At 43.1% G+C, this 13,570-nt stretch overlaps 1 protein-coding gene across 1 annotated transcript; it reads left to right on the forward strand.

Moving 5' to 3' along the window:
* Positions 1-3,751: 3,751 nt before the first annotated feature.
* On the forward strand, positions 3,752-7,960 carry LOC103897653 (interferon-induced protein with tetratricopeptide repeats 5). The gene is made up of 2 exons (XM_009277752.2): positions 3,752-3,814; positions 6,443-7,960. The coding sequence occupies exons 1-2, from the start codon at positions 3,810-3,812 to the stop codon at positions 7,878-7,880; spliced, it is 1,443 nt and encodes a 480-aa protein (XP_009276027.1). The 5' UTR covers positions 3,752-3,809; the 3' UTR covers positions 7,881-7,960.
* Positions 7,961-13,570: the final 5,610 nt, after the last annotated feature.

Genomic DNA, 13,570 nt, shown 5'->3' on the forward strand with positions numbered 1-13,570 from the left:
GGGCCAGGGGTGCGCGGCTTCGGGCTGCCTGAGCCGGCGTGATTCAGCGTTTCTCGAGTAATACCTGTATAGATCCCCCCCCGCGCCCCCCGACCCCATTTCAGAAACCTTTCAGCCCCGAGAACGGCGCCCATGATTTTTGCTTCCCAGCCCTCCTCGTCTCCGGCATCTGCTCCTCAGCTGAAGTCTCCAGAATCCTCATCGTGCCGCCCTGCGAGGGCGTATTTTATTTTCTGCCCTGATCCCGCCGCAGAGCCCGCAGCAGGCTCCAGGGAGAAAGCAGCAGCGGGGAGAGGGTGACGCCTCGCTCACCAGGGCCTCTCCCCGTAGCGGGAGCACCCCCGGGGGATGAACACCCGCACCTCGGGAAGAGCCGGGCCTTTGTAAGGACGGTAAAGCGTTGTCAGCAATCACTGTTACTCTTACACTAATAGATCACCTATCCATCACCTTTGAGCATAGTCTAAATATATAAAATCTAGTACAAGTAGGCTTAAGTTACACACTGGCCCACAGTTCCAGCAAGGTTATCATCAGCTTGCTGCAAACCTGTTTTATCTTCACGCACTAGGGCAACTAATTGGCGCTGTATTGTGTATCTATCATTTCCCAGAGAAGCATGTCTGTGGTCAGGGGACGTGGAACCAGGCTTGCAAGAACTTGGACCAAATTCAATCCTGTAATATAAATATACATGTTACTGCAACCATACTAATATCTTTGGAGTAATACAGAAACCTGATATAAAATACACAGTGGTAGAATGGAAGTGTGTCAAGAACAGAAATGTTTCTGTTTATTTAGAAACCATTAAGATTTTAATTGAAAAATCATTGAAGCTTTCATAGCATCCCCTTGCTTTGATACATGGACATATCACACGATACAAGTGACACTGTGCAACCCTTTGCATTCCTGGATCCCATTTCTTAGGGTCGTTTGGTTTTAAAGAACTTAGGTAGCAAAAATATTGCTCAGTGATTCACTTGGGTTTTCTGTCAAATTAATTACAGGGTACTTTTCCCCCCTAGGAGGAAACCCAAGTTATAAAATGCCACAACTGCTGCTGTCAAACATAGTAATTATATGCAAAACTAGGCTAAATTGAAACCAGCATAAAAAGGTATTATTTAAAGTGATCCTGTCATTTACTATGGTATAGTTCATTTACAATATTTTAATTCTGAAAACTGCATTTCAGGCAATTGTTTGGCTGGGCTAATGCTACCAGGGGAGAATTCTTTGTCAGCAGGTATCCATTTCAGCTCCAAGGACATGTACAGGTATGAGTTTTCTCCCTAAAATGTATAGATGTTTTTGAAGCCATTCCCTATTCTTGTATATGTACAGAACACTCAAGTAAACAAAGTCTTTGTATTAAATATGCATGCAGTTGTTGTTTCCAGCCCATTTCTGCACAAGTGTTTTCCAAGAAGCTCTTGCATTTGCTGCTATGCAATGCTCCCTGATACCAGTCAGCCCAGCTGCAGCTTTCCCCAAAGTGAAAGCAGCAGGGCTGTAGAAGTATTTCTGAATTTTCCGGTGCTGTGCCAAGCAAGTTACAAAGATGGCTGCAGAAAAGCATTGCATAACTGTTCCCCTAGTTTCACTTACTGTATTTTAAGCACTTCCCCGCGCTTATTTTGTCCAATAGGCATTTGTGTCAAACCAAAGCACATAGATGCAACTAAATTTGTAAAAATATGGATACTAGGACAAATTTTTGCATTCCAGAAGCAAAATTTTCCCATATGTACCAAGCTAGGTACCGGGCAATGTACCAAGGAAAATGGACACCCAGGACAGAAGCAGAGATAAGAAACCCATAGGTACTTTGCAGCATAGTAAATCATTAGTGTCCACATTTGATTTTGGCTTTGCAGAAACCTTTTAAATATACTTTCCTACAACTACCTGCAACCTTTATTTTCCATAAAATACATGAATCTGTGTAGATACCCTAATCCTTTTTCCTTCCCGATTCACTGCCTCTTTTCACCACTTATCAAATACCTGATTGCTAGAAGGTTGCACGCTACTCAGAGTAGTAGCTGTACTAACTTTTACCTTGAGCTCTGAAACACCAGCTCCAACAAAAAAAAAAAAACAAAACACACACACAGACAAAAAAAAATCACTTAAATGAGACACAAGAGGTGTGTGTGTGTTACTAAGGCTCTCCAACTTCCTGTAGAAACCAGAAGCTCTCATATGTAAGACTGTTTGTTTTGTTTCGGTTTTGAAAGAAGGGAAAGGCAAAGGACAGCTTTGTCCTGAAGAGTTACTACCTACCGGGAATTCACTCCATGCGGGCTGAAACTCCCCACACCGCCGGGAACCTTCCCCGAGCGCGCGCTTCCCCAGCGGCTTGCAGGCTGCCCCGGCTTCCCCTCGGGCAGCCTGAGGGTCGCTGGAGCAGGCCGGACAGAGCCACGACCTGGCCAAACCTGGAGGATGAGTGCAGCTTACCACCAGATCCAGAGGTTCGCTCCGCCCTACGTAGATGCTTCCTACACACTTGTGAGGGTGGGGATGCGCACTGTTCTTACCACAGAAGACGAAATTTGCAAGCCAGAGCTTACAAAGCTTGGCAGGCCTGCTCTGTTTGAGCTTGTCCTGACCTGCCTGCAGCTATGTTTTGCTTGGCACAACTGTTGACAGCAATTTCTTATTCTATGTGGGCATGGTGGTGTTGGGTTGGTCATGCTCAGTATATAAAGCTGGGTGAAGAAGAAGGAAGGGGGGGGACGTTTGGAGTGATGGCGTTTGTCTTCCAAAGTAACCGTTATGGGTGATGGAGCCCTGCTTTCCTGGAGATGGCTGAACACCTGCCTGCCCATGGGAAGGAGTGAATGAATTCCTTGTTTTGCGTGGCTTTTGCTTTACCTATTAAACTGTCTTTATCTCAACCCACGAGCATTTTCACTTTTACCCTTCTGATTCTCTCCCCCATCCCACCGGGGGGGAGTGAGCGAGCGGCTGCGTGGTGCTCAGTTGCCGACTGAGGTTAAACCACGACACGGTTGGACTCAGTGATCTTAGAGGTCTTTTCCAACCTTAATGATTCTATGATTCTTGAATTGACTGTCCGTATCTAATATGTTTTACTTTCATTTATCTTTGCACAGTACAACTGCAGTTTTATGTAGAGAGCAGCAACAAACAGTTGTTCTAGGTGGGATGAGATATTTAGTACTCTTACACAATGACATAGTGAGGAGAAACACAGGCCTGGTACAACAACAAAGACCTTGCGATGTGAAGACACGGGATGAAGGATTGCAGGCAGGAGTGATAAGACGTGCAAGTGTTATATAGATGACATAACATCATTATTTTTTAACAATAAAACAGGAGCCTAAAGCATGGTGCAAAATTGTGCAAAGATGCATCAGCAGAGGCAGGAGGGGGAAATGACCCTTCTCTAGCCTATGCATGATAACCAGGTCAGCCTATACTGGCCTGAAATATTCTCCTTATCGTAGATGCCTCTGGATTTGAACAAAGTAAACGTTGGGAGCTATTAGGAGCTGTTGCCACATTCTCCACAACACAATGTAATGCATGGCACGAAGCCAGGCTGAAAAAAGCATTTTAGTGACTCATAAGTTTCTATTCCCCTACTGGTGGCTGTTCAAGCTTCTTTTGCAAATTCAGACATAAGCTGAAGTTTCACTTTCTGGTTCCCATTAAATGACTCATAGATCACATGAGGGCTGGAGCACATAAAAGGGAAGTCATAACAACAGTGGGCAGCACTCCTTTGGCTTTGAAGCTAACTTGAGACCACTGAAAAACGAAGGAAAACCATGAGGTAAGCAAGCAACCCAGTCTCTAAAAGATACTTTTTTGCTACGCCACAGGAAAATAATGCTTATTATTTACATAAATGTAAGTAGTGAGGGACTTTGGGGATCCAAACAGCAGAAAATATTTTACAGAATATTTACTGGAAGAATCAAAATAAAATAGGGATGCTATAGAATATTGTAATGTTATTGTTTCTCCAACAAAGGCCAGTCTGTGAACAGAACTGACAGTCAGAAAAACTGTGTGCATGCAGTTCAGGGATGAAATCCAGGCTGCAGCTGTAGCTCGTGCCCAGCCAAATGGGTGACTGGCACTGATGCATTTGAGAATTTACTTTCTGATCTCTACTACTGCGCGGACCAGCAAAGAGAGCAGTGCAGGTTCTGGGCTGCAGCTTGGAGCGTAAGGGGTGGGTAACATTTTCTGAAGACTGTCCCTCATGCACAGAGGTGCGCACACACACACTCAAATAGGGCACAGCTAAGATGTTTACGACAACTTTGGAAACTGCATTTACCAGTTATGCGTTGAACTAAGCTAAACTGTATTTAATCTGCATCACAAACCTGTTTTTGTGACATTCATGAATATTCATTTTCCACAAATGCCCTTTTATTAATTACTCTCCACTGTTGTTTTCAGCCATGGACATTATCATGGTTCTCAGCTAAGGCAAGAAAAAACAACACACGTTTCATTTTGAATTGAATGGGACTACTTAAATGCTTCAAGCTATTCCTGCTGATTTGAGAGCCAATATCTGTTCTGTGGTATTCAGCTGTAGCCAAAGGTTTCTAACAAGATAGCGATAATAACAGGAACTTACTCTCACTTCCCCTTCATCCCAAAAGAACTGTAATTACCTCACATGCAGCTTTCTAATTAGGAACTGTTGTTAATACAAATCAAAAACATCAGTTAGGCAGAGGAGATTATTTGAGAAAGGCAAAAAAGTCTGTAAGACAAACTTATGCGTTAACAGCATTTATAAATACCTTTTTTGTCTGATTTTCCTCCAGTACCTCCGTGTCAGATAGTTTGGGTGGAAACGTGTGTTCAGGGTTGCTTTCCCCAGTGTCGCTTTACCCAGCGTCCTTCCCGCTGTCCCAGAACCTGTAAGAATTGCTTCCCGATTCCTCCTTGATTTGCCTCCTCATAATTTTCCAGTCTTTCCACTCTTTGTTTTTTTTTTTTTACCCAAAAGACATCTCCTCTTTTACGTGATTGTGCAGTTGAGCAGCAGCACACCTTGTACCATGCAGGCTGTTAGACCCTCTAGGTTTTACAGGAGGGAGAGCAGAGTAGCCTTTCTAACAACAAAGGATTTGGCTGAGAAGCCTCGGTTATAAGGTCGTGTATAACTCCTTCTTTAAGGGAGAGCACAACGTGGACTAAAGTGTTGTCTTCTCTGCATTGTAAAGGTTTGTCCTTGATAGACTGTGTGATAAAAGCTGGTCTGCGCACCCACACAGGGGCACAGGCAGGCAGTGGCAGGAGGGAGAACCCAAATAACACCCTGCCCCGGCAGCTCCCAGGCCCGTCCCAAGAGCCATCAGCCCATCCCCATGCACACGGAGGAGCACAGAGGCACAAGGGCAGCCGGGGGCTCCCCAGTGCCCCAGTCAGGGACATGAGCCCCCACCCGGCCCTCCCAGGGCTGCCCCAGGGGACCCTCAGCCCCACGGGCCGGAGGGACACCCGGCATCAGGGGTCCACAGGAGTGCCTTACAGTCTGAACTGCCTAGGAATATGGGACACGTTATGGGATGCAGGGAAAAGCACTTGGGGATTGTGCGAGACTTATTATGGGATGTTTGGGGAGGGGACCAAAGGCAGGGAAACGAGGGATCTGGGTGATTTGGGAAGGAACAAATACTGAAAACTAGAGAGGGATAAAGGGGTATTAAGGACCAGTGGTATGTAAACAGGGTCTGGTCACCTAGGTGGCGAGAGGATCCCTGGCCAGCTACTGGATGTCCAAAGCCAGCTTCTGGGGATCCATAGGGTTAGTGAGGGAGTGATCTGTACCAGCAAGTGGAGTGGGCTTGCACCCTCGGGGGCCTGTACACCCAAGCGCCAGCAACTGGGGAGACTGGTGGGATCCGGGAGCCAGCTACTGGATAGATCAGTATAATCATAACATAAAAATGGTGCTATGATCTAACAAACAAGGATTTACAAATGCAGGAAATTAAAAATTAAATTTATAATCCAAACCATAAAATATACAGAGACATGGGAGAGGCACTATATTACTTTCTCTATATTTTGGAGGAAGTTTTTTATTTTATTACCTCTTTTGGGTAGGCTTCAGCAGTTGTTCCCAGCATAGGAAATATATTCCTGAGGCCCAGAGGGGTGCCAGCTTTACCACAGAGACTAGCCCTCCTCTGACATCCAGACCACCAGCTCTGTTGCTACGTAAGAGGTGCCCTCATACACTGGCAAGGAGAATTACCAAAATAACTATGCAGCTCTTTAGACTTACGGTTTCCCACAGCTTTGGCTTGTTGGAGACTAGTGGCACCAGGTGAGGTATTGCCTGCTTTTGAAGTACATCATGCCTGGTTTAAAAACAAGAGTAGCAAAAAGCAAATGGCGTATAAGTAAGTTTTTCTTTGTTTTCTTCTAGTACCATTTCCAAGAATTCCTTGAAGACGTCCCTGCTGGAGCTAGAATGTCATTTTACATGGACTTTGCTGAAGCAGGATGTGGATCTTGATGAGCTAGAGGAAACTATAGGCGATCAGATTGAGTTTTTAATAAAATCCAACATCACAAATTATAATCTACTCTCCTATGTATGCCACCTAAAGAATTCAAATGAGGAAGCCCTGAGAAATCTCCAAAAAGCTGAAGAAATTATTAAAAAAAATTATCCAGATGAAATTGCCAGGAGAAGTCTTGTTACCTGGGGGAACTATGCCTGGATCTATTACCACATGGAGAGATACAAAGAAGCTCAAACTTACGTAAACAAAGTGGAAAACAGCTGCAAAAAGCTTTCAAGTACTGCTCAATGGAAGATTCAGCTTCCAGAGATCTATGCTGAGCAAGGATGGGCACTATTAAAGTTTGGGGGAAAATACTACATGAGAGCAAAGAATTGCTTTGAAAATGCTCTGAAGAATGAACCCGATAACCCAGAATTTAATGCCGGCTATGCAATAGCAATGTATCGTTTGGAAGATTTTTCTCACAGACAATGCGAAGATGTAAGCCTGTCCATCAAGCCCCTTAAGCGTGCAGTGCAACTGAATCCAAAGGATACTTTCATTGTGGCATTACTTGCATTAAAACTTCAGGACTTCAAGCAAGTTGAAGAAGGGGAGAGGTACATTGAAGCAGCAATGCAGAAAACCCCTGACCTTCCTTATGTCCTGCGATATGCTGCTAAGTTTTACAGAAGGAAAGGAGAAGTGGACAAGGCACTGAAGATTTTGAAAAAGGCCATAGCAGTGACACCAAAATCTGCCTTTTTGCATCACCAACTAGGACTCTGCTACAGAGCAAAGCTGTTTCAATTGAAAAAGACTACAAGATATCCACCTCAAGAACAAGTGGAGGAATTCATCCGACTTTCCATTTTTCATTTTAAAATGGCGACTGGCCAAAAGACAAAATTTTTTAGTGCCCATATTGACCTAGCAAACATGTATGCACAAGGAAAGAGGTATGAAAAAGCAGAAGAGACATTTCAGAAAGCGTTTCAGATAAATATTCTAACCTATAATGATAAACAAGAATACTACTACCATTATGGCAATTTTCAGCGTTTTCACATGAAATCGGAATCTGAAGCCATTAGGTATTACCTAGAAGGGCTGAAAATCGAAAAAGATTCTTATATAGGATCTAAGTGCAGAGATGCTCTGAATCAATTGTTGGAAAAGAGAATTCAGGGAGGTTTAGGAGATGCAACAGATTTCGGTACGCTTGGGCTCATTCATAATCTAAATGGTGAGAAACATAAAGCAACTGAGTGCTATGAGAAAGCCGTTGCATTGTGTCCTGACAATGAAGAATATTTGAGTGCATTATGTGAGCTACGACTTTCCATCTCAAGCTAAAGCTCCCAAAAATCCTTCACACCAAAAAAAATCCCCAAACCCAATAACATTTCAACAGACTCTCAAAACTACTTTTTTTTTTTTTTAAGCATCTCAAGCAAGCTCCCAAAAATCCTTCACACCAAAAAAAATCCCCAAACCCAATAACATTTCAACAGAGAGCTGCTTGGAAAGCCTAAATAATAGCTAAGCTATCTTAGTCTTCAATGCTAAAACTGGCAGATGAAACATGTGGTGGCATTACTTTCTAGTGATAATGTAGAAACTGCAGATGATGATTGTTCATTTGTTTGTTCATTCACAAACAGAGAGCATGCTTGGAAAGCCTAAATAATAGCTAAGCTATCTTAGTCTTCAATGCTAACACTGGTATAAAGGTTGTGTTTAAGTGATGATCTGTAGAACACAGAACTAAGCTGGAAATCAGATCTTACCTTCTACTGAGAAAAAGATAAGGGAATTGTATTGTAGTATTTCATCTATCCACTTGAAAGGCATGCTTATACACAAATGGAATTTCTGATGCTTTTTCAAATATTTAAAAAATGTCTTTCTTTAGTGTTATTTAGAAGAAGCTTTTGTTGAAGACTTGTTCAGTTTACTCCCTTGTATGTTGTTTAACTATGAAAAATAACCACTGTTTGGCTAGTCACTGGAAAGCTTACAAAACATGCATTATTTTTGTGAACTATTAAAGAGCATTGCATCCATTGACTATTGCTTTTGGTATCTCCCTGCTGATCAATCCTCATGTTAGTAGATGAAAGAAAGGGAAACGGCCATTCGAAAAAGTAACAGGGATAAAGTTTTGGCAGGATATGAAAGGGTCAGGAGACAGCCCCATTTATTTTCCCAAACTCTCAGCAAAGCTTCAGAGGTGTTGCACCAAAGAATTAAACTGTGCACAAAAGAACAGCCGTCTAGTTTACCCAAAACCGCGCTCTCAGGAACCGGTACAGCAAACATCTGGAGAGGAAGGAAAGGCAGTCTTTGAGATGCTGAAGAGATGGCTATCTGAGGCCATGCTTGTGAAACAAGCCGGGGATAGAAAACACACAAGAAACGTACTGAACTGGACATGGAGGGCAGAGCACAGCTAGAGCAAAGAGTTGCATGAGCACCAGAGAACAGGGCAGCAGAACGCAAGGGGTGTGTGGGAGAAGGGGTGGGTGCCCACAGTGTCTACGTGAATGGAAGAAAGAGCTGAAAGGACAGAGAGAATGGGTGGGGAGGTGAGTGTCTTCAGATATCCAACTAAAAGTCAGTATTCTTTACAACAGGACAGCCTACTTCCACAGTACTGTATCTTGGTATAATAGATCACGGTGCTCAGGGAAAACTAATGCTGTACTTCCAAAACACTTCTGAGTCCCAGCCAGTAGCATAGAACGAAGCAAACCAGTGACAGAGCCCATCAGGAAGGATGTGCACTTTTGTTGCCAGCCATCCTGGAGCATTCCTGCCCCCGCAACAGCAGTCCCACGTACAGACAGGATGACAGGCCTGAGGGAGTGTAAAATAGGATGCCAGATCATGAAACATCAAGAAACCTCTCCCCTCTCAGCTCTCCCTCAAAGAATCTTTCATAATACAAGCAGAAGTGATCAGGAGCTTAACAGTGTACATAATACAACCACACCTTCTTCCTAAGAAAAGACTGGGGCAAAATCCATCCTTGTTTTCCAGCCAGCTGCCAGCTTCTCTCTTAGAAACAAAGGTGGCCCTACCTAGGGAAAGAGCAGGGAGGGAGGAGAACAGGAAGGCCTGGGAGCAGGACTGACACACCACTCCTGAAAGCTGGTAGGAACAACAGTAGGGCTGAAGTGAGGAACCGGTGAATACCTATGGTGGTGTGCTCAGCTATTTGGGCAAAAGGGTACGTTAGGCAACCTCACTGCCTTTCTCAATCTTGAGGCTCATAACGTCAGCATCGTTGCCACCCAAACCCTCCTGAGGGCATGGAGGGAAGCAGGGAAGAATTCGAGGAAGAGGTGGTGTAGGTTCCCGAAGCCATGGTGACACATCTGTGCTCCCCTCCACACCCTGCCACCCGTGCCTCTCCTGCCTCTCTCCTGGAAAATGAACCTTGCAGAAACAAGGAGAAGCAGTAAAGTATTTTGAGAAAGATGTAAGCCTGAATTTTTATGAATTTTTATGAATTTTATGAATTTTTATGAAGAGTCAGAGCGGCTCAATCTTCTCCACAGAGAATAAGTTGACTGTGAGGCATAGCGATGCAAGAAATCTATTTGTTGTGCCTTACCTTCTTCGGCCTCTGGAGGATTGCACTGGACCGCAGTACTACCCAGGGATGCTCTGTGCAAACGCTGCTTTCTAGTTCTTGCCTAGTGTCTTGTAAATGAGGAGAAATGTTATTTCCCACAGGGTGGTGCTGCTGCATTGCCTGGCGTGGCGACACAGGGCAGGGCCTGAGCTTGAGCTTCAGGAAGCCGACAAAACCAAGCACGCATTTTGCAGCGTCCAAGTCCCGTGGGCAAAACCAGAACCACACAGAAGCTGAACGCCTCTCAATTCACACCCAAGTATGAATACATCACTGGAGCGGTGCAGGGAAAAAAGGAGTGAAGATAAATGAATACTTCCTGAAGGGTTATGACTCAAAAGCACCTTCTAAATTATATAGAAAACTCTACTGGAATACACCAGAATAGTTACTTAGAAGAAGGTATTATTTATTGAGGCGATCCCAACTGAGGACTTCGTTATGCTGACCATGAAGTACTGTTACAGCTTAACTTAAACGAGCTCTTCCTTCTCACATAAATTTGTAACTCTTTAGGAAGCAAACAAGGAACTGTTGTGGCAATATAAAATATATTCACCATATAGTAGCACGGACAACCTTTGTTTTTCAGGAGATAAATTATCATCCAAGCTGGCAGAAATGTTTCAGGCTCAAAGTTTTCTCTTTTTTTCTGAAAACATGGTTATTTTTCAACAGAAGGTACTTGACTCCAATGCTGTTTTCACACAATTTTTCAAGGTACAATTTATTAAGTGTTCCAAAGCCAATCTGATAAAAATTATCACTAGAACATAAGCAATTTCAAAAGAATGATGATTTCCCCATTTCAAACCTCATGGAATGGAAACAGATGGGATAACTTCAGCAGTTGTAAGCAGTTTCACTTACACTGAATTCCCATTCACTGCACGGAACAGAGTATTATCCCAGGCAGGATTCATCTGAGGTAGGATCCGTCCGTTTCTGTCTCGGACAGATGTTACCCCAGCCAAGTCGGACCACGCTGTCCCGGGCAGCCAGACAGGCTCAGCAGTGCAGTGCTCCATTCAAGCTCCTATCCGTCAGTGCTCTACAGGGCTGGTGGGAACACGCAGCGTTAGCTGGGGAAATTGTTCACAGCTAGCCCAGGTATCTCCGCCTACTGCTGCACCGTGCCAGGAAATATCCTCTGTGGAGAACAGCCTGAATATTATAGTCTCTGAAAAAAACATTGCAGATACAATAAATCATTTTTTAAAAACGGTATAATCCAGAGACTTCTATAACGCGCTGCCTGAAACATTTCACATGGTGGGCTGAAGATGAGCTGTTCAGTTTGGGTCGTGTGGACCAGGGGGTAGAGGTTTGGCATGAGGCTTTGCAAACCTGGATTGTATTGCCATTTCTTCCACTCGCAGGTCATTTCTTGTTACGCTTCCTTCCTCCTGCTTCTGAGCCGGGGAGATTCATGACAGGGCTGACATTTCACAGTGTGTTTTTTTGCACAGAAAGCATCATTCTGGTATATAAGCTTTTGTCCATTGGCTTAATTCACAGCAGAAACAGTGTTGGAAAACCCTGAAATAATTCTATCATTTTCTACAAAAGGTCTGTGTACAAAACCAGTTGAATGTTTTCTGCTGAATTAGACATTTAAAACAAGAAATATTGCCTTAATTATAAGTTAAACACAAAACAGAAAAGCCTATGAAAAATATCTTGAAATTAAAAAAAAATTCAAAAAATGCTAATAATGTAGTATACGGTATTGTTTACTAGGATAAAAATGCATATAGTACTATTCCAACAGGCTTTTAGAATATGCAGTTCTGGCATGAACAACTGCTGACACGTCATGATGTGGTAAAAAAAAAAGTAATTTTTTGTAAAGTAAATGACAGCAGTAACTTACAACTTTTTGAAATAGCTTATCTTCTTTGTAGACCACATATTCCCTACTTTTTGATATAAACTTTTGCATTAAGATCTAAAACAATATCTTCTTCACTACTAATTCCTAAAGCCACCTCTTTTTTTCCCCTCCCAAATGTGCATATTTTTCCTATCTCATTAAGAAATATCATGGATAATTTGTCTTTTTTTACGAATGTACATTAAAATCAAAATTAGGGCCCAGGACTCAATTGCCACGCAGAGCTGAAAAAAGGTTATGTCATCAGTTTTAAGCAGTTTTTGCACTCCCATCTCTTAATCTGTGGTCTGTGCATGTAAGTCATGCTACTGGCTCTGACCACATTTCTGAAGCAGGGCAGCGAGAAATGCTTTGAGCACAGACAACTGAAGTCAAACAATTTTAATATGTTATATTTGAAATATGCATGAATAATAGAACTACTTGATACACATACTATTCATATATATAAAAAATACATTATACCACTATGGCTGTAATCTTGATCTAAATCAAATTTGTGAACATCAGTCTATTTTGCTTTCCCTTCTGAGGCACAGACTGGAATAGGACACCATGAGCAACCATTGAATACACTGCAGATGATTAACAAAACTATTAGTTCAGCCCTGATAAAAATCATTTGGACTCTGCTCAATTTGCTAATCAAAACACAGAAGTGATTTACATTGCAGAACGTGAAGTTCCTCCATTGCTGACAACAGTTTCACTCTGGAAATGTAGAAACATCCCATTATTTATTAAATCATCACATCAGTAATTTACCCCCTGAGCTACATGGAGTCTATAGCTCCCATGAAGCAGCCAGCTGTAGTATATTCCTCACGCAAGTAGCGGGAAACCATTGGCAAATCGCAGCTGTTGTGTTCTGGCCATCCAGGACAAGTGACCCGATCCGCTCTTCAGTTGGCACAAACGAGTCATTTGCACCATCTGAAGATACAACTCCTGGGTCCAAGAAGAGACAGACTTGCCACTGGAGTACGCAGAAACAACTTTGTCTGCCAACATCCTCTTTACTAACAGCCTGTGGAGTGGGCAGTTTCTCAGTCATCTGCTTGCAGGGACTCTAAATTTCAACAGCTGCTGATTTTACAGGAGAAAGAGGCTCTGTATTTGGAAAACCACGAGCCTCTCCTCTGGTCTCCTGGGCTGCCTTTGGGCTTCTTCCAACTAATGCAGCTAAAGCAGGTTTGTCTATCAGCACACCTAGTCCCCTGGCACAAATTTACTCCTCTTCAGATAGTAGAAGAGCCACAGCACCTCTTCCACCCTCCCGGACAAGAATCATACCTGGAATGTGAATGTTCAGAAATTCAAGCTTTGAAGATATCCAGGAAAAAAAGCAGCAACCACCTCAAAATTTTGCTGTAGGGGGCTTGGGAAAGCACGTCTAAAACCATATTTGAAATTAAATTGCAATTTATGTACAAAATTCAGGCACACTGTAAAAATTAAAGCTGGTCCAGAGATACTTTCAGCATAAATCACAGTTTCCTGCCAGATTTCAAA

This window comes from Aptenodytes forsteri, unplaced genomic scaffold (assembly GCF_000699145.1).
Source record: "Aptenodytes forsteri isolate BGI_AS27 unplaced genomic scaffold, ASM69914v1 Scaffold15, whole genome shotgun sequence".
In the NCBI taxonomy this organism is placed as follows: domain Eukaryota; kingdom Metazoa; phylum Chordata; class Aves; order Sphenisciformes; family Spheniscidae; genus Aptenodytes; species Aptenodytes forsteri.